The sequence below is a fragment of the Eleginops maclovinus genome, chromosome 18 (assembly GCF_036324505.1).
Source record: "Eleginops maclovinus isolate JMC-PN-2008 ecotype Puerto Natales chromosome 18, JC_Emac_rtc_rv5, whole genome shotgun sequence".
NCBI lineage: Eukaryota > Metazoa > Chordata > Actinopteri > Perciformes > Eleginopidae > Eleginops > Eleginops maclovinus.
Genome location: NC_086366.1, coordinates 224,670 through 246,950, shown reverse-complemented (window position 1 = coordinate 246,950; position 22,281 = coordinate 224,670). Strand labels below are relative to the sequence as shown.

Here is a 22,281-nt window from a genome sequence, read left to right as displayed (position 1 = left end):
AATAACCTATAGAATAACCTGTAGAATCACCTGTAGAATAACCTGTAAAATAACCTGTAGAATAACCTGTAGAATCACCTGTAGAATGACCTGTAGAATAACCTTTAACCTGTAGAATAACCTGTAGAATAACCTGTAGAATGACCTGTAGAATAACCTGTAACCTGTAGAATAACCTATAGAATAACCTGTAACCTGTAGAATAACCTATAGAATAACCTGTAGAATCACCTGTAGAATGACCTGTAGAATAACCTGTAACCTGTAGAATGACCTGTAGAATAACCTTTAACCTGTAGAATAACCTATAGAATAACCTGTAGAATAACCTGTAGAATAACCTGTAGAATCACCTGTAGAATGACCTGTAGAATAACCTGTAACCTGTAGAATAACCTGTAGAATAACCTGTAACCTGTAGAATAACCTGTAGAATAACCTGTAGAATAACCTGTAGAACAACCTGTAGAATAACCTATAACCTGTAGAATAACCTGTAGAATAACCTGTAACCTGTAGAATCACCTGTAACCTGTAGAATAACCTGTAACCTGTAGAATAACCTGTAGAATAACCTGTAGAATAACCTGTAGAACAACCTGTAGAATAACCTGTAACCTGTAGAATAACCTGTAGAATAACCTGTAACCTGTAGAATCACCTGTAACCTGTAGAATAACCTGTAACCTGTAGAATCACCTGTAGAATAACCTGTAACCTGTAGAATAACCTGTAACCTGTAGAATCACCTGTAACCTATAGAATAACCTGTAGAATCACCTGTAGAATCACCTGTAGAATAACCTGTAGAATCACCTGTAGAACAACCTGTAGAATAACCTGTAGAATAACCTGTAGAATAACCTGTAACCTGTAGAATAACCTATAGAATAACCTGTAGAATAACCTGTAACCTGTAGAATAACCTGTAACCTGTAGAATAACCTGTAACCTGTAGAATAACCTGTAGAATAACCTGTAACCTGTAGAATAACCTGTAACCTGTAGAATAACCTGTAACCTGTAGAATAACCTGTAACCTGTAGAATAACCTGTAACCTATAGAATAACCTGTAGAATCACCTGTAGAATCACCTGTAGAATCACCTGTAGAACAACCTGTAGAATCACCTGTAGAACAACCTGTAGAATAACCTGTAGAATAACCTGTAGAATAACCTGTAACCTGTAGAATCACCTGTAACCTGTAGAATAACCTATAGAATAACCTGTAGAATAACCTGTAGAATCACCTGTAGAATAACCTGTAGAACAACCTGTAGAATCACCTGTAGAACAACCTGTAGAATAACCTGTAGAATAACCTGTAGAATAACCTGTAACCTGTAGAATCACCTGTAACCTGTAGAATAACCTATAGAATAACCTGTAGAATAACCTGTAGAATAACCTGTAGAATAACCTGTAGAATAACAATATACATAGTTATTCTCTGCTGTCCTGGTGTCACTGGGGAGCGCCTTCCACCAATCAGGAGCCAGGAGAGCAAACCGGTGTGTCTTTGAGGGATACCTGGGTCCCTCTGGCAGCATCAGTGCCGGGGACACCAGCAGAATCAATAAACTGATCAGGAGAGCTGGCTCTGTCCTCGGCATCAAACTGGACCCTTTAGAGCTGTGGTGGAGAGGAGGACTCTGACAGACTGTTATCAGGTCCACTGCGACGTCAGAGCGAACACAGACATTATTCTTATAGTTTATTCAACTGTAAACAGTGAAAAGGTTACTGAATAAAATATAAGGAATCTGTATTAAAAACATGAGTCATTGTTATTCAAGTTAATAACAGTTTATAAAGAGACCTTTTTATAAAACAGTTAAAAGATCAAACTGATCTTAAGCTTTAAAACACTTCCTCTGTCTCTTAGCACTAGCATTAGCATTAGCATCGCCTACATCTGACATAACATGGGTTTCTGTTAACATGGCCGCTGTGACCGTCTGTCATCCGTCTTTTGTCCCTAATAGGCTCCCCCCTGCCCCCCCATCAGTACATGAGGTCTGCTGCCCCCCCGCTCGGGTCCACCTCTTTGCCCCTGAAGGGGAACTGGACCCCCGTCAGGCGGATCAGCAGGAAGTTGATGGTGTGCAGCAAGAAGACGAGGAAGAAGAGCCAGAAGCAGCGTCCGAAGTGCTCGCTGTGCGTCTGATACACGAAACTCCCCTCGTTGAAGTTAGCGATCCGGTCCGACAGGTGACTCAAACTCACCTCCGACGCAAAGAGGATCATCACCAGACAGCTGCTCACACCTGCACACAGGAAGTCACTCAGTTCCCTCACATTAAGCTTTCTTTCGGCCCTCAAGCAGCAGCTTATTGTCTGGGAGTCTCAGTGTCTTCTCTAAATGCCCCCCAAACCCCCGGACTATGCTTCTCTCATGGCCGCCATTTTCAGCTTCTTGACCTCATCATTTCCTGCCTCACAGAGAGTAGCTGATCTCATGTCTGCCTGCAGGGATCCCTGAACAGGAAGTGTCTCAGTGATACCAGGTAAGAAAGACTCACAGCTGATGGTGGTCCACAGGTAGAGCCCCAGAGGTCCCTGCAGCGTCTCGTAGGGCCGTCCGAACGCGTTGAAGAAGAAGAAGCCGGAGCCCACAGAGGAGAAGAGAACCACCACACCACAAAAGAAGAGGACGCTGACGTGGAGGCCCACTGGGATGGCGCTCAACAGCTCTGGGAAGACTGGAAGGGGAAGACAGTATATCAGGAAAGATGAGTCAGAGACCAGTTCAACTCACGAGCCATCAGAATCCAACACAGAACCTTAACGTGAGGGATCAAATGTGTCTTTAGGGAACTTAAAACCTACCATGAGGACACCTGAAACGTAACACTAGGGAACGCAACAGTAAGCACAAGGGAACATTAAGAATTCAAAACCCTACAGACACACTACATACACACTACATACACACTACATACACACTACATACACACTACAGACACACTACATACACACTACATACACACTACATACACACTACAGACACACTACATACACACTACAGACACACTACATACACACTACATACACACTACAGACACACTACATACACACTACATACACACTACAGACACACTACATACACACTACATACACACTACAGACACACTACATACACACTACAGACACACTACATACACACTACAGACACACTACATACACACTACATACACACTACATACACACTACAGACACACTACATACACACTACATACACACTACAGACACACTACAGACACACTACATACACACTACATACACACTACATACACACTACAGACACACTACAGACACACTACATACACACTACAGACACACTACAGACACACTACATACACACTACAGACACACTACATACACACTACATACACACTACATACACACTACATACACACTACAGACACACTACATACACACTACATACACACTACAGACACACTACATACACACTACAGACACACTACAGACACACTACATACATGCTACATACATGCTACATACATGCTACATACGTAGCAAACACTAACCCTCCAACTAAACACCAGAAACTCAAAGTTAAAGCGAGGGAGGTTAGCTTTCATACCATATTTGTGTGTGTGTGTGTGTGTGTGTGTGTGTGTGTGTGTGTGTGCGCCCGTGCAGTGGAGCAGTAACAGCAGTTAGTGCCGCTAGCTGCTCTCAGTAATGAGACTCAGCTCGTTACAGAAACAAGACACAAGACTGTCTCTGGAAACAAACGCTGTATATAACATACAGTAGTTCCTCCTGGATATAAAGTGCTGTGTGAAGAGCAGGAGGAGGAGGAGGAGGAGGAGGATCTGTTTAAAGATGAATTATTTAAGGTGTGAGTCCATTTTCACTTAGGGTGTTCTCACCTTGTTGCAGCGGGTTAGACATTAATGGCTGTGTTGAGTTATTTTGAGGGCTCAGCAAATGTACCCTGATCCCAGCTGTACACTGACTACTCTACTCTGGATCAGAGGCTCATCTCTTTCGGGTTGTCCCAGGAGAAGATATATATACACAAAGGTGAGGGGCTGCTCACTTTCGTGAGACACTGTATATATATATATGGTGCGGTGGTGGCAAAGTGGTTAGGGGCTTGGCCTGGGAACTGGAAGGTCACTAGTTCAAGTCTAGTGACCAAATGCTACCGTGGTGTCCCTGAGCAAGGCACCGTTCCCTACACTGCTCCCCTAGCACCGTACATATGGCAGCCCACTGCTCCTAACACTAGGATGGGTCAAATGCAGAATTCTTGAATTTCCCCACGGGGATGAATGAAAGTACATCTCTCTTTATATATATAAATATGTATATGTAATATATACACATGTACTGTATGTTTATAAATATATAAGTACTCACAGTAAAAGGATGAGGCCCGGCCCCCCAGACCACACTGCCTGACCCTGCGGCCCATCAGCAGTCCGTAGCTCAGCTCCCCCCTGAACTTGTCCAGCTCGGGGCCGGAGGCGTTGACCAGCTCAGCCCCGGTGAGGCATAGCACTGAGCCCCGGAGCCACAGGGGGAGACCGGAGCTCACCGCCGAGAGGAGCCCCGACGAGAGGGCCAGAAGCCCGGAGAGAGAGAAGAGGAGCTGCTGCTGCAGCCGGGAGGACATGCTGACACACACACACACACACACACACACACACACACACAAAGCTACTGAGGGAGATAGAGAGAGGGAGGGAGAGGGGGTAGAGAGAAAGAGAGAGAGAGAGAGGACGGGGGGAGGGGGATAGAGAGAGAGAGGAGCTGACACACCCCTGTATAGAGGCGCCCCCTGCTGGGGGTTAGAGAGTGCATCACAGTCCTTCAGCCGCAGCTTGGATCCAAAGACAATGAGTGCCATAAACCATGGAGAGACAAACTGACCCAGATCCTGCGGTCCACTTCCTGTCTTCAGATCAATGCATTAGCTTCACTAAAGGGAAATCCTTTGCCAGTGCCACGTTCAGTTCCAGTCTGAATGTGTCTCTGAGGTGCTGGTATCAAGAGTCCAGAGCCAAGACGGCAAAAGGTATAAGCCGATTGGCCGATGGAGAGCAAAGTGGAGTTTTTGGTTCAACCAGGTCCTGGTGGAGGAATGGTTGTGGTGCAGGTTCTGGTGGAGGAATGGTTGTGGTGCAGGTCCTGATAGAGGAGTGGTTGTGGTGCAGGTCCTGGTGGAGGAATGGTTGTGGTGCAGGTCCTGGTGGAGGAATGGTTGTGGTGCAGGTCCTGATAGAGGAGTGGTTGTGGTGCAGGTCCTAATAGAGGAGTGGTTGTGGTGCAGGTCCTGGTGGAGGGGTGGTTGTGGTGCAGGTCCTGGTTGTGGTGCAGTTCCTGGTGGAGGAGTGGTTGTGGTGCAGGTCCTGATAGAGGAGTGGTTGTGGTGTAGGTCCTGGTGGAGGGGTGGTTGTGGTGCAGGTCCTGGTTGTGGTGCAGGTCCTGGTGGACGAGTGGTTGTGGTGCAGGTCCTGATAGAGGAGTGGTTGTGGTGTAGGTCCTGGTGGAGGAGTGGTTGTGGTGCAGGTCCTGGTTGTTGTGCAGGTCCTGATGGAGCAGTGGTTGTGGTGCAGGTCCTGATAGAGAAGTTGTTGTGGTGCTGGTCCTGGTTGTGGTGCAGGTCCTGATGGAGGAATGGTTGTGGTGCAGGTCCTGATGGAGGAGTGGTTGTGGTGCAGGTCCTGATGGAGGAGTGGTTGTGGTGCAGGTCCTGATGGAGGGATGGTTGTGGTGCAGGTCCTGATGGAGGAGTGGTTGTGGTGCAGGTCCTGGTGGAGGAGTCGTTGTGGTGAAGGTCCTGGTGGAGGAGTGGTTGTAGTGCAGGTCCTGATGGAGGAGTTGTTGAGGTGCAGGTCCTGGTGGAGGAGTGGTTGTGGTGCAGGTCCTGGTGGAGGAGTGGTTGTGGTGCAGGTCCTGGTGGAGGAGTGGTTGTGGTGCAGGTCCTGGTGGAGGAATGGTTGTGGTGCAGGTTCTGGTGGAGGAGGTCCTGGTGGAGGAGTGGTTGTGGTGCAGGTCCTGATAGAGGAGTGGTTGTGGTGTAGGTCCTGGTGGAGGAGTGGTTGTGGTGCCGGTCCTGGTTGTGGTGCAGGTCCTGGTGGAGGAGTTGTTGTGGTGCAGGTCCTGGTGGAGGAGTGGTTGTGGTGCAGGTCCTGGTGGAGGAGTGGTTGTGGTGCAGGTCCTGGTGGAGGAGTGGTTGTGGTGCAGGTCCTGGTGGAGGAGTGGTTGTGGTGCAGGTCCTGGTGGAGGAGTGGTTGTGGTGCAGGTCCTGGTGGAGGAGTCGTTGTGGTGAAGGTCCTGGTGGAGGAGTGGTTGTGGTGCAGGTCCTGATGGAGGAGTGGTTGTGGTGCAGGTCCTGATGGAGGAATGGTTGTAGTGCAGGTCCTGGTGGAGGAATGGTTGTGGTGCAGGTCCTGGTGGAGGAATGGTTGTGGTGCAGGTCCTGATAGAGGAGTGGTTGTGGTGCAGGTCCTAATAGAGGAGTGGTTGTGGTGCAGGTCCTGGTGGAGGGGTGGTTGTGGTGCAGGTCCTGGTTGTGGTGCAGTTCCTGGTGGAGGAGTGGTTGTGGTGCAGGTCCTGGTGGAGGAGTGGTTGTGGTGCAGGTCCTGGTGGAGGAGTGGTTGTGGTGCAGGTCCTGGTGGAGGAGTGGTTGTGGTGCAGGTCCTGGTGGAGGAGTGGTTGTGGTGCAGGTCCTGGTGGAGGAGTGGTTGTGGTGTAGGTCCTGGTGGAGGAGTGGTTGTGGTGCCGGTCCTGGTTGTGGTGCAGGTCCTGGTGGAGGAGTGGTTGTGGTGCAGGTCCTGGTTGTGGTGCAGGTCCTGATGGAGGAGTGGTTGTGGTGCAGGTCCTGATGGAGGAGTGGTTGTGGTGCAGGTCCTGGTGGAGGAGTGGTTGTGGTGCAGGTCCTGGTGGAGGAGTGGTTGTGGTGCAGGTCCTGGTGGAGGAGTGGTTGTGGTGCAGGTCCTGGTGGAGGAGTGGTTGTGGTGCAGGTCCTGGTGGAGGAGTGGTTGTGGTGCAGGTCCTGGTGGAGGAGTGGTTGTGGTGCAGGTCCTGGTGGAGGAGTGGTTGTGGTGCAGGTCCTGATAGAGGAGTGGTTGTGGTGCAGGTCCTTATGGAGGAGTGGTTGTGGTGCAGGTCCTGGTGGAGGAGTGGTTGTGGTGCAGGTCCTGATAGAGGAGTGGTTGTGGTGCAGGTCCTGATGGAGGAGTGGTTGTGGTGCAGGTCCTGGTGGAGGAGTGGTTGTGGTGCAGGTCCTGGTGGAGGAGTGGTTGTGGTGCAGGTCCTGGTGGAGGAGTGGTTGTGGTGCAGGTCCTGATGGAGGAGTGGTTGTGGTGCAGGTCCTGGTGGAGGAGTGGTTGTGGTGCAGGTCCTGATAGAGGAGTGGTTGTGGTGCAGGTCCTGATGGAGGAGTGGTTGTGGTGCAGGTCCTGGTGGAGGAGTGGTTGTGGTGCAGGTCCTGATAGAGGAGTGGTTGTGGTGCAGGTCCTGATGGAGGAGTGGTTGTGGTGCAGGTCCTGGTGGAGGAGTGGTTGTGGTGCAGGTCCTGGTGGAGGAGTGGTTGTGGTGCAGGTCCTGATAGAGGAGTGGTTGTGGTGCAGGTCCTGATGGAGGAGTGGTTGTGGTGCAGGTCCTGGTGGAGGAGTGGTTGTGGTGCAGGTCCTGATAGAGGAGTGGTTGTGGTGCAGGTCCTGATGGAGGAGTGGTTGTGGTGCAGGTCCTGATGGAGGAGTGGTTGTGGTGCAGGTCCTGGTGGAGGAGTGGTTGTGGTGCAGATCCTGGTTGTGGAACTTACCGCTTCCATGAACACCTCCCTGGCCCCAATCCAAGCCTCTCTCCAAAAGATCACTGACACCGTGGCCACACATGCTGCCACCATCACCGGAATGGAAACGGCTCTCAGCGCACATTCAGATGGAGTCACTGCCCTGGAGCGAGAGGTGGCCGTACTGAAATCTAAGTTGGAGACATCTAATCAGGTGAATGACAGATTGCAGCTGGCTGTGGAAGACCTGGTTTCACGTTCCAAACGACAAAATCTCCGTGTGATTGGCATTCCAGAAGGAATGGAGGGGGATCATGCGCGTCTCTTCATGACTACACTGTTCAAGGAGGTGGTCGGCGACCCTCAGCTGGATACCTTGGAGCTGGACCGTGCTTATCGCAGTCTGGCTCCGAAACCGCCGCAAGGATCCCGGCCCTTCATTGTCCGCTTCCATAATTATGTCCAGAAGGAACGTGTGCTGCTGTGTGCTAGGAAATCCCGGGATGTTTCATACCAAGGGCATCCCATCAGGATCTTCGAAGATTTCAGCGCCACACTCGCCAAGAAGCGGGCCGCCTTCCACAAAGTCAAGTCGCAGCTCCACAAGGAGGGAGCACGCTTCGGCTTCCCAGTTGACTTTTTAAAGAAATTCTCTGCTCAACTGTCTCCCTTGCTATTGGATATGTTCAACGACTCCTTAGAGCGTGGTTCACTTCCTCCATCCGTAACTCAAGCATCAATTTCACTCATTCCAAAGAAAGATAAAGCTCCAGCAGAATGTAGCAGCTGGAGACCTGTTAGGATCTCAGCTCTGACATAAAGCTGTTGGCTAAGACCCTGGCTAGCCGTCGGTCTACCAAACGTTATTTCGGGTGATCAGACTGGCTTCATGAGGGGTGGACTCCTTAACATTATAAAGTTTAAGTCTAGTACACAAGAGGCTGAAATGGTAATCTCTATGGATGCGGAGAAGGCTTTTGACCGAGTGGAGTTATGTATTTTCAGTTCATCATGGGTGATAGAGTTCAAATCAAAATATTCGTTTACAGTCATACATATATACGCATACATCATAGCCAAATGTCACACTATTCAAGGTGCATACACAATCCATTTTCCCAGCGTTCCATACAATTCTCCAACTGAAGTCTTAAAACAAAGGTAAGTCTCTCCATACAGTACATGTCTTGAATGATCCCATGCCACTGGTTCAATGTTGGAGGATCTGGTTGCAACCACCTTCTGGTTATGGCTTTCCTACCATTTGCCAGAAGAATCTCCAACAGGTACCTGTCCTTACGTAGGACTGTTTCTGGGATTTTACCGAGATATCAAATAACAAAATCTAAATCTAAATCTACCCCTATTATTTTATTTATCTCGGTTGACACCTCCCTCCAAAATGACTGGATTTTCGGACAGGCCCAAAAAACATGACAGTGGTTAGCCATAGGGGTACCACATCGTCTCCAGCAGAAGCCTCGGCTCTGCGTGCCTGTTTGTAGTGCTGTTAATTTAGGAGTTATGAAAAATCTCACCACATTCTTCCAGCCGAACTCTCTTAACGGTCTTGAATTTGCAGTGGTCGCCTGTGTCTCACATATTTCTATCCAGGTCTCTTCTGATATTTGTGTTTCTGACTCCTGATCCCATTTTTGTTTAATGTATAATGTAGAGTGATTTTTAGAGGCTTGTATACTTTCGTATATTCTTGAGACCAACTTTTTATTATCTTTCGTTTTATATGCCTCATGAAATATAGAAATTCAATTGTATTCCTTCTCCTCCTTGATTTGTAATTTTTTATTATAAGAGTCTCTGACCTGCAGGTATCTATGGAAGTCGTGCTTCTCCAGTCCAAATGTGGCTGAAATGAACTCATAAGTCTGAAATGTACTGTTTGAGATGAGGGAACAAAAGGAAGGGATACCTCTCCTAACCCACTGTTTAAAACCCCCTGTCCAATCTATCAGGTTAAAATTCTGGATCATATGCTATCCAATTCAAGACTCTAACCTGTTTCTCTATTCTTAACTTCCTCAAAACCTTAAACCATAGCCTAAGAGTGAAAACAGTCCATTGATTCAAGCGGTTATAATGTTTTTCAGCTTGGTTTTTGTTTCCTATTATAGATTGTATTGGAATTTTTAACTGAGTAGTTTCTAGGCACTTCCATTTAGATTCATCATTTGGAGAGCACCAGTATACTAAGGGTTTCAATTATGCAGCATAATGATAATCCTGTAAACATGGTAGAGCTCCTCCTCCCTTCTCTTTTTTCAGCTGCACAGTCTTGAACTGAACCCTAGGTCGTCGTCTACTGTTCCAAATTAACCTTGAGATCCAGGCATTCCACTCATCAAATTGTTTTTGGGGTACCTCTAAAGCAATGTTTCTCAAACTTTTTCAGACCAAGGACCACTTTGTAGCGAGAGCAGATGTGTACCTGTTGTATAGGGAACATATTAGGAGACGGACATACAGGAAGTATGCAGGTTAAGTTGTAATACAGTTAATAAAGTGAACTGGACTACTAGTTGGCTCCTGTCTGGAACTATATATATTCGACATGTACAGAACATGTTACACACTTAACCAATAAAAAAATACTCACGGACCACCTAACTCCCCCAAAATCCCAAAACAAGATTCAAGATTCAAGAAGCTTTATTAATCCTGAGGGAAATTGAGGTGCAACAGTTCAACACAAAGAAGGAAGGAGAAATATAACTAAATATAACCAAATATAACTAAATATAACTAAATATAACTAAATATAAATAAATATAACTAAATATAACTAAATATAACTAAATATAACTAAATATAAATAAATATAAATAAATATAAATAAATATAAATAAATATAAATAAATATAAATAAATATAAATAAATATAACTAAATATAACCAAATATAACTAAATATAAATAAATATAAATAAATATAAATAAATATAACCAAATATAACTAAATATAACTAAATATAACTAAATATAACTAAATATAACTAAATATAAATAAATATAAATAAATATAAATAAATATAACTAAATATAAATAAATATAAATAAATATAAATAAATATAAATAAATATAAATAAATATAAATAAATATAACTAAATATAAATAAATATAAATAAATATAACTAAATATAACTAAATATAAATAAATATAAATAAATATAACTAAATATAAATAAATATAACTAAATATAACTAAATATAACTAAATATAAATAAATATAACTAAATATAAATAAATATAACTAAATATAACTAAATATAACTAAATATAAATAAATATAAATAAATATAAATAAATATAAATAAATATAACTAAATATAAATAAATATAAATAAATATAAATAAATATAACTAAATATAAATAAATATAAATAAATATAAATAAATATAACTAAATATAAATAAATATAAATAAATATAACTAAATATAACTAATATAAATATAAATAAATATAAATAAATATAACTAAATATACTAAATATAAATAAATATAAATAAATATAAATAAATAAAATAAATATAACTAAATATAAATAAATATAAATAAATATAAATAAATATAACTAAATATAAATAAATATAAATAAATATAAATAAATATAACTAAATATAAATAAATATAAATAAATATAACTAAATATAACTAAATATAACTAAATATAAATAAATATAACTAAATATAAATAAATATAACTAAATATAACTAAATATAAATAAATATAACTAAATATAACTAAATATAAATAAATATAACTAAATATAACTAAATATAACTAAATATAACTAAATATAAATAAATATAACTAAATATAAATAAATATAAATAAATATAACTAAATATAACTAAATATAAATAAATATAACTAAATATAACTAAATATAAATAAATATAACTAAATATAAATAAATATAACTAAATATAAATAAATATAACTAAATATAAATAAATATAACTAAATATAACCAAATATAAATAAATATAAATAAATATAACTAAATATAAATAAATATAACTAAATATAACTAAATATAACTAAATATAAATAAATATAACTAAATATAAATAAATATAACTAAATATAACTAAATATAAATAAATATAACTAAATATAACCAAATATAAATAAATATAAATAAATATAACTAAATATAAATAAATATAACTAAATATAAATAAATATAACTAAATATAACTAAATATAAATAAATATAACTAAATATAAATAAATATAAATAAATATAACTAAATATAACTAAATATAACCAAATATAAATAAATATAAATAAATATAACTAAATATAACCAAATATAAATAAATATAAATAAATATAACTAAATATAAATAAATATAACTAAATATAACTAAATATAAATAAATATAACTAAATATAAATAAATATAACCAAATATAAATAAATATAAATAAATATAACTAAATATAAATAAATATAACTAAATATAACTAAATATAACTAAATATAACTAAATATAAATAAATATAAATAAATATAACTAAATATAACTAAATATAAATAAATATAACTAAATATAACCAAATATAAATAAATATAACTAAATATAAATAAATATAACTAAATATAAATAAATATAACTAAATATACACTAAATATAAATAAATATAACTAAATATAACTAAATATAACTAAATATAAATAAATATAACTAAATATAAATAATATAACTAAATATAAATAAATATAACTAAATATAAATAAATATAAATAAATATAACTAAATATAAATAAATATAAATAAATATAACTGAATATAAATAAATATAAATAAATATAACTAAATATAACTAAATATAAATAAATATAACTAAATATAAATAAATATAACTAAATATAAATAAATATAACTAAATATAAATAAATATAACTAAATATAACTAAATATAACTAAATATAAATAAATATAACTGAATATAAATAAATATAAATAAATATAACTAAATATAACTAAATATAAATAAATATAACTAAATATAAATAAATATAAATAAATATAACTAAATATAAATAAATATAAATAAATATAACTAAATATAACTAAATATAAATAAATATAACTAAATATAAATAAATATAACTAAATATAAATAAATTTAACTAAATATAACTAAATATAACTAAATATAAATAAATATAACTGAATATAAATAAATATAAATAAATATAACTAAATATAAATAAATATAAATAAATATAACTAAATATAAATAAATATAACTAAATATAACTAAATATAAATAAATATAACTAAATATAACTAAATATAAATAAATATAACTAAATATAAATAAATATAAATAAATATAACTAAATATAACTAAATATAAATAAATATAACTAAATATAACTAAATATAACTAAATATAACTAAATATAAATAAATATAACTAAATATAAATCAATATAAATAAATATAACTAAATATAAATAAATATAACTAAATATAAATAAATATAACTAAATATAAATAAATATAAATAAATATAACTAAATATAACTAAATATAAATAAATATAAATAAATATAACTAAATATAAATAAATATAAATAAATATAACTAAATATAAATAAATATAAATAAATATAAATAAATATAACTAAATATAACTAAATATAAATAAATATAAATAAATATAACTAAATATAAATAAATATAACTAAATATACACTAAATATAACTAAATATAACTAAATATACACTAAATATAACTAAATATAACTAAATATAACTAAATATAAATAAATATAACTAAATATAACTAAATATAAATAAATATAACTAAATATAACTAAATATAACTAAATATAAATAAATATAACTAAATATAACTAAATATAACTAAATATAACTAAATATAAATAAATATAACTAAATATAACTAAATATAAATAAATATAACCAAATATAAATAAATATAACTAAATATAACTAAATATAACTAAATATACACTAAATATAAATAAATATAACTAAATATAACTAAATATAACTAAATATAAATAAATATAACTAAATATAACTAAATATAAATAAATATAACTAAATATAAATAAATATAACTAAATATACACTAAATATAACTAAATATAACTAAATATACACTAAATATAAATAAATATAACTAAATATAACTAAATATAACTAAATATAACTAAATATAACTAAATATACACTAAATATAAATAAATATAACTAAATATAACTAAATATAACTAAATATAACTAAATATAATTAAATATAACTAAATATAACTAAATATAAATAAATATAAATAAATATAACTAAATATAAATAAATATAACTAAATATAAATAAATATAACTAAATATAAATAAATATAAATAAATATAACTAAATATAACTAAATATAAATAAATATAACTAAATATAACTAAATATAAATAAATATAAATAAATATAACTAAATATAACTAAATATAACTAAATAAATATAAATAAATATAACTAAATATAACTAAATATAAATAAATATAAATAAATATAACTAAATATAAATAAATATAACTAAATATAACCAAATATAAATAAATATAACTAAATATAAATAAATATAACTAAATATAAATAAATATAAATAAATATAAATAAATATAACTAAATATAAATAAATATAACTAAATATAAATAAATATAACTAAATATAACTAAATATAAATAAATATAACTAAATATAACTAAATATAAATAAATATAAATAAATATAACTAAATATAACTAAATATAACTAAATATAACTAAATATAAATAAATATAACTAAATATAACTAAATATAACTAAATATACACTAAATATAAATAAATATAACTAAATATAAATAAATATAACTAAATATAAATAAATATAACTAAATATAACTAAATATAAATAAATATAAATAAATATAACTAAATATAACTAAATATAAATAAATATAAATAAATATAACTAAATATAACTAAATATAAATAAATATAAATAAATATAAATAAATATAACTAAATATAACTAAATATAAATAAATATAACTAAATATAAATAAATATAACTAAATATAAATAAATATAACTAAATATAACTAAATATAAATAAATATAACTAAATATAACTAAATATAAATAAATATAAATAAATATAACTAAATATAAATAAATATAACTAAATATAAATAAATATAACTAAATATAAATAAATATAACTAAATATAACTAAATATAAATAAATATAACTAAATATAAATAAATATAACCAAATATAAATAAATATAACTAAATATAAATAAATATAACTAAATATAAATAAATATAAAGTAGAATGAATACAACAGGCCTGCTTACTACTCCAACAGTATATTACAAATGACTGCCTGATAAAGACAGCCTGATAATGACAGCCTGATAATGACTGCCTGATAATGACTGCCTGATAAAGACAGCCTGATAATGACAGCCTGATAATGACTGCCTGATAATGACAGCCTGATAATGACAGCCTGATAATGACAGCCTGATAAAGACAGCCTGATAATGACAGCCTGATAATGACAGCCTGATAAAGACAGCCTGATAATGACTGCCTGATAAAGACAGCCTGATAATGACAGCCTGATAATGACAGCCTGATAAAGACAGCCTGATAATGACTGCCTGATAAAGACAGCCTGATAAAGACAGCCTGATAATGACTGCCTGATAAAGACAGCCTGATAATGACAGCCTGATAATGACAGCCTGATAAAGGCAGCCTGATAATGACTGCCTGATAATGACAGCCTGATAAAGACAGCCTGATAATGACAGCCTGATAAAGACAGCCTGATAAAGACAGCCTGATAATGACTGCCTGATAAAGACAGCCTGATAATGACAGCCTGATAATGACAGCCTGATAAAGACAGCCTGATAATGACTGCCTGATAAAGACAGCCTGATAAAGACAGCCTGATAATGACTGCCTGATAAAGACAGCCTGATAATGACAGCCTGATAATGACAGCCTGATAAAGGCAGCCTGATAATGACTGCCTGATAATGACAGCCTGATAAAGACAGCCTGATAATGACAGCCTGATAAAGACAGCCTGATAAAGACAGCCTGATAATGACAGCCTGATAATGACAGCCTGATAATGACAGCCTGATAATGACTGCCTGATAATGACAGCCTGATAATGACTGCCTGATAATGACTGCCTGATAATGACTGCCTGATAAAGACAGCCTGATAATGACTGCCTGATAATGACTGCCTGATAATGACTGCCTGATAATGACAGCCTGATAAAGACAGCCTGATAATGACAGCCTGATAAAGACAGCCTGATAATGACAGCCTGATAAAGACAGCCTGATAATGACTGCCTGATAAAGACAGCCTGATAAAGCCTTCCACAGCCCATAGTCTTCTAAGCCCCCCACACCTGCACCCTCCCACACACAGCTTCTCCTTTCGGCCTCTTACAGAGGGGGAGGTTTTAAAGGAACTGTCTGCTCTAGACCCCAAAAAATCAGCTGGGTCTGACAACCTTCCCGCATTTTTTATTAAAACTGCAGCTCCCATCATTGCAGCACCCATAACCAAACTCTTCAATCACTCATTCCATACGGCTGAAATACCCTTTGACTGGAAAGAAGCCATCGTCCTGCCCTTGTTTAAAGGTGGTGAGCAGTCAGATCCAAATAGCTACAGACCCATCTCCATCCTGCCCTGTGTGTCCAAGGTATTTGAGAAGCTTGTGAACAATCAGCTCACTAACTATCTTAATACTTTTGGTATACTCTCTGACGCACAGTCTGGGTTCCGCGCTGGGTATGGGTGCACAACAGCCACTTTAAAGGTATTAAATGACATTACATCCACGCTAGACACCAAACAACATTGTGCTGCTATTTTCATTGACCTTGCAAAGGCCTTTGACACTGTTGACCATCCCACCCTCATCAGCAGGCTGAGTAGTATTGGGGTCATAGGTCACTCGCTGGCTTGGTTCTCTCACTATCTATCTCACCGGGTGCAACGCGTAAGGTTCGATAACTCACTCTCTCACTCCCTCTCTGTCACAAAGGGTGTTCCTCAAGGTTCTATACTTGGCCCATCACTGTTTTCCATCTATATCAATAACATTCCCCTAGCTGTTGGCAATTCACTCATTCACCTTTATGCCGATGACACCATCTTATATGCCTCTGGTCCTTCTCCCTCCTCTGTCCAATCCACGCTCCAGGATAGCTTTCTCCAGGTACAACATGCCTTTACACAACTGAAACTGTCACTCAACACAACTAAGACAAAAGCCATGTGGTTTCATCGGAAGGGTGTACCCTCTCCGTCTCCCTTAAACATCTCCACCTGTGAGGGGGCAATCTTGGAGCAAGTCTCCACCTACAAATACCTGGGTATCTGGTTAGACACTACAATATGTTTTTCACATCACATCTCCCAGTTACAGTCTAAGGTGCGGGCTAAACTTGGTTTCCTTTACCGCCACCGCCACTCTTTCACTTCCTCTTCTAAACTCACGCTTATAAAAATGACTATTCTCCCCACACTTGATTTCGGTGACACTATCTATAGAACTGCCTCTAAGGGCACTCTTGCTAAACTGGACACACTCTATCACTCTGCCATCCGTTTTGCTACAAACGCCCCCCTAAATACTCATCACTGCAGTCTTTACTCTCTGGTAAATTGGCCATCGCTTCATACTCGTCGTCATATTCACTGGCTCACTCTCATTTACAAGACCATCCTTCATCAGACACCCCCCTATTTGTCCCGCCTGCTGCATCGTTTACCTACCACATATAACACTCGGTCCTCTCTTCGCATCCTGCTAACAACCCCTCAAACTAGATCCTCACTCGGCCTTGCATCATTCCAGTCAGCTGCGGCCACAGACTGGAACGCACTACAAACACACCTCAAACTGGTCACTTTCATTTCCATTCCGGCCTTCAAACACTCCATCTCACACCATCTCACTGATCCCTGCAAGTGTTTCCCCTCCGTCTAATCCTTCAGCTCAGTCTCCCATTTGTGCACCTAGGCCCGCTGATTTAATGGTTTTAATGATTTTGTATAACCAATCCTTGTTTTCTATGTCTTTGTATGTTTTTTAAGTGTCACCTATTTTTGTTTTATGTCAGGCCATCTTTGTAAATAAGAACTTGTTCTTAATGATCTGCCTGGTAAAATAAAGGTAAAATAAATAAAAATAAAAATAATGACTGCCTGATAATAACTGCCTGATAATAACTGCCTGATAATGACTGCCTGATAATAACTGCCTGATAAAGACAGCCTGATAATGACTGCCTGATAAAGACAGCCTGATAATGACTGCCTGATAAAGACAGCCTGATAAAGACTGCCTGATAAAGACAGCCTGATAATGACAGCCTGATAATGACTGCCTGATAATGACTGCCTGATAATAACTGCCTGATAAAGACAGCCTGATAATGACTGCCTGATAAAGACAGCCTGATAATGACTGCCTGATAAAGACAGCCTGATAAAGACTGCCTGATAAAGACAGCCTGATAATGACAGCCTGATAATGACTGCCTGATAATAACTGCCTGATAATGACTGCCTGATAATAACTGCCTGATAAAGACAGCCTGATAATGACTGCCTGATAAAGACAGCCTGATAAAGACTGCCTGATAAAGACAGCCTGATAATGACAGCCTGATAATGACTGCCTGATAATGACTGCCTGATAATAACTGCCTGATAAAGACAGCCTGATAATGACTGCCTGATAAAGACAGCCTGATAATGACTGCCTGATAAAGACAGCCTGATAAAGACTGCCTGATAAAGACAGCCTGATAATGACAGCCTGATAATGACAGCCTGATAATGACTGCCTGATAAAGACAGCCTGATAATGACTGCCTGATAAAGACAGCCTGATAAAGACTGCCTGATAATGACTGCCTGATAAAGACAGCCTGATAATGACTGCCTGATAAAGACAGCCTGATAATGACTGCCTGATAAAGACAGCCTGATAATGACTGCCTGATAAAGACAGCCTGATAAAGACTGCCTGATAAAGACAGCCTGATAATGACAGCCTGATAATGACAGCCTGATAATGACTGCCTGATAAAGACAGCCTGATAATGACAGCCTGATAAAGACAGCCTGATAATGACAGCCTGATAATGACTGCCTGATAATGACTGCCTGATAATGACTGCCTGATAATGACTGCCTGATAATGACAGCCTGATAAAGACAGCCTGATAATGACTGCCTGATAATGACTGCCTGATAATGACTGCCTGATAATGACTGCCTGATAAAGACAGCCTGATAAAGACTGCCTGATAATGACAGCCTGATAATGACAGCCTGATAAAGACAGCCTGATAAAGACAGCCTGATAAAGACTGCCTGATAAAGACAGCCTGATAAAGACTGCCTGATAAAGACAGCCTGATAATGACTGCCTGATAATGACAGCCTGATAAAGACAGCCTGATAATGACTGCCTGATAAAGACAGCCTGATAAAGACAGCCTGATAAAGACTGCCTGATAAAGACAGCCTGATAATGACTGCCTGATAATGACAGCCTGATAATGACAGCCTGATAATGACTGCCTGATAATGACTGCCTGATAATGACAGCCTGATAATGACAGCCTGATAATGACTGCCTGATAATGACAGCCTGATAATGACAGCCTGATAATGACTGCCTGATAAAGACAGCCTGATAATGACAGCCTGATAATGACTGCCTGATAATGACTGCCTGATAATGACTGCCTGATAATGACTGCCTGATAATGACAGCCTGATAAAGACAGCCTGATAATGACTGCCTGATAATGACTGCCTGATAATGACTGCCTGATAATGACTGCCTGATAAAGACAGCCTGATAAGACTGCCTGATAATGACAGCCTGATAATGACAGCCTGATAAAGACAGCCTGATAATGACTGCCTGATAAAGACAGCCTGATAAAGACTGCCTGATAAAGACAGCCTGATAATGACTGCCTGATAAAGACAGCCTGATAAAGACAGCCTGATAAAGACAGCCTGATAATGACTGCCTGATAAAGACAGCCTGATAATGACTGCCTGATAAAGACAGCCTGATAATGACTGCCTGATAATGACAGCCTGATAATGACTGCCTGATAAAGACAGCCTGATAATGACTGCCTGATAAAGACAGCCTGATAATGACTGCTGACTAATGACAGCCTGATAAAGACAGCCTGATAATGACAGCCTGATAATGACTGCCTGATAATGACAGCCTGATAATGACTGCCTGATAAAGACTGCCTGATAAAGACAGCCTGATAATGACTGCCTGATAATGACAGCCTGATAAAGACAGCCTGATAAAGACAGCCTGATAATGACTGCCTGATAATGACAGCCTGATAATGACAGCCTGATAATGACTGCCTGATAAAGACAGCCTGATAATGACTGCCTGATAATGACTGCCTGATAAAGACTGCCTGATAAAGACAGCCTGATAATGACTGCCTGATAATGACAGCCTGATAATGACAGCCTGATAATGACTGCCTGATAAGACAGCCTGATAATGACAGCCTGATAAAGACAGCCTGATAATGACTGCCTGATAATGACTGCCTGATAAAGACAGCCTGATAAAGACTGCCTGATAAAGACAGCCTGATAATGACTGCCTGATAATGACAGCCTGATAATGACAGCCTGATAATGACTGCCTGATAAAGACAGCCTGATAATGACTGCCTGATAATGACAGCCTGATAAAGACAGCCTGATATGACTGCCTGATAAAGACAGCCTGATAAAGACAGCCTGATAAAGACAGCCTGATAATGACTGCCTGATAATGACAGCCTGATAATGACAGCCTGATAATGACAGCCTGATAATGACAGCCTGATAATGACTGCCTGATAAAGACAGCCTGATAATGACAGCCTGATAATGACAGCCTGATAATGACTGCCTGATAAAGACTGCCTGATAAAGACAGCCTGATAATGACTGCCTGATAAAGACAGCCTGATAATGACAGCCTGATAATGACAGCCTGATAAAGACAGCCTGATAATGACAGCCTGATAATGACTGCCTGATAATGACAGCCTGATAAAGACAGCCTGATAATGACTGCCTGATAATGACAGCCTGATAATGACAGCCTGATAATGACAGCCTGATAATGACTGCCTGATAATGACAGCCTGATAATGACTGCCTGATAATGACAGCCTGATAAAGACTGCCTGATAATGACTGCCTGATAATGACAGCCTGATAATGACAGCCTGATAATGACAGCCTGATAAAGACAGCCTGATAATGACTGCCTGATAATGACAGCCTGATAATGACAGCCTGATAAAGACAGCCTGATAATGACAGCCTGATAATGACAGCCTGATAATGACTGCCTGATAATGACAGCCTGATAATGACAGCCTGATAATGACAGCCTGATAAAGACAGCCTGATAATGACTGCCTGATAAAGACAGCCTGATAATGACTGCCTGATAAAGACAGCCTGATAATGACAGCCTGATAATGACAGCCTGATAATGACTGCCTGATAATGACAGCCTGATAATGACAGCCTGATAATGACAGCCTGATAATGACAGCCTGATAAAGACAGCCTGATAAAGACAGCCTGATAATGACAGCCTGATAATGACAGCCTGATAATGACAGCCTGATAATGACAGCCTGATAAAGACAGCCTGATAATGACAGCCTGATAATGACAGCTCTGTGGGACCTTCTCTGTGTCGCTCGTTCACACATTAAATCAACAATACAAAAACAACCACGGATTCTACAAGCGTTTGGTTCACATGCGATTTAAACGGTAAATGCTGATAGATTTTACACATCATCTGAAACAGAGACTACATCTATTACTGAGTTTATGTCCGAGCGAACAGAGAGATACTAACTTCTGCTGTGTGTTTTCAAAAATAAAACACAGTAACACTATGGAGAATTTAACAATAACCACAAGGTCATTATTGACACTGTTACATTTACAAACAGCATTGTTTACTCACTCATACACTGCGTGTCTCTGCTGCCACCTAATGGGAGGAATGGTGCTGCTTGTGCTGAGACATCAGTGAAACAAAGTCTGGATCCAAACTGGAGAGTTTTAGTCTCATATCACAGTCCACATTGATCCTGTTACGCTGCTTTGTTTTCAGACCAACAAGTGTAGAAAAACCAACTGCACAGTTGTAGGTGGTTGGAAACGGCATCAACAGTTTCAGAGCAGCGTCAGCCAGCTCTGGGTGCTCAGGCTGGACGTGGACCCAAAAGTCCGTCAAGCTTTTCTCTCTGAAAGTCGTCCTCAGTGTCCCATCAGATGCGATGTCCACAAGGCTGTCAACCTGTCTTGATGGGAGCTTGGAACTGACGTGTTCG

At 37.9% G+C, this 22,281-nt stretch overlaps 1 protein-coding gene across 1 annotated transcript; it reads right to left on the bottom strand.

The window, feature by feature from the left end:
• Positions 1 to 1,691: 1,691 nt before the first annotated feature.
• On the bottom strand, positions 1,692 to 4,658 carry clrn1 (clarin 1). Its single transcript, XM_063906914.1, has 3 exons — positions 4,396 to 4,658; positions 2,526 to 2,705; positions 1,692 to 2,270 (listed from the first exon to the last, which is right to left on the bottom strand). The coding sequence occupies exons 1-3, from the start codon at positions 4,649 to 4,651 to the stop codon at positions 2,008 to 2,010; spliced, it is 699 nt and encodes a 232-aa protein (XP_063762984.1). The 5' UTR covers positions 4,652 to 4,658; the 3' UTR covers positions 1,692 to 2,007.
• Between the last annotated feature and the right edge of the window lie 17,623 nt (positions 4,659 to 22,281).

What these genes read in the sequence shown, in the direction of transcription:
- clrn1 (XM_063906914.1), bottom strand. Translation starts at nt 4,651, where the DNA reads ATGTCCTCCCGGCTGCAGCAGCAGCTCCTCTTCTCTCTCTCCGGGCTT. An exon ending in CCGGGCCTCATCCTTTTACT is followed by an intron (nt 2,706 to 4,395) that starts GTGAGTACTTAT and finishes TTCCCCTTCCAG; the next exon opens with TCTTCCCAGAGCTGTTGAGC. An exon ending in CCTGTGGACCACCATCAGCT is followed by an intron (nt 2,271 to 2,525) that starts GTGAGTCTTTCT and finishes TCCTGTGTGCAG; the next exon opens with GTGTGAGCAGCTGTCTGGTG.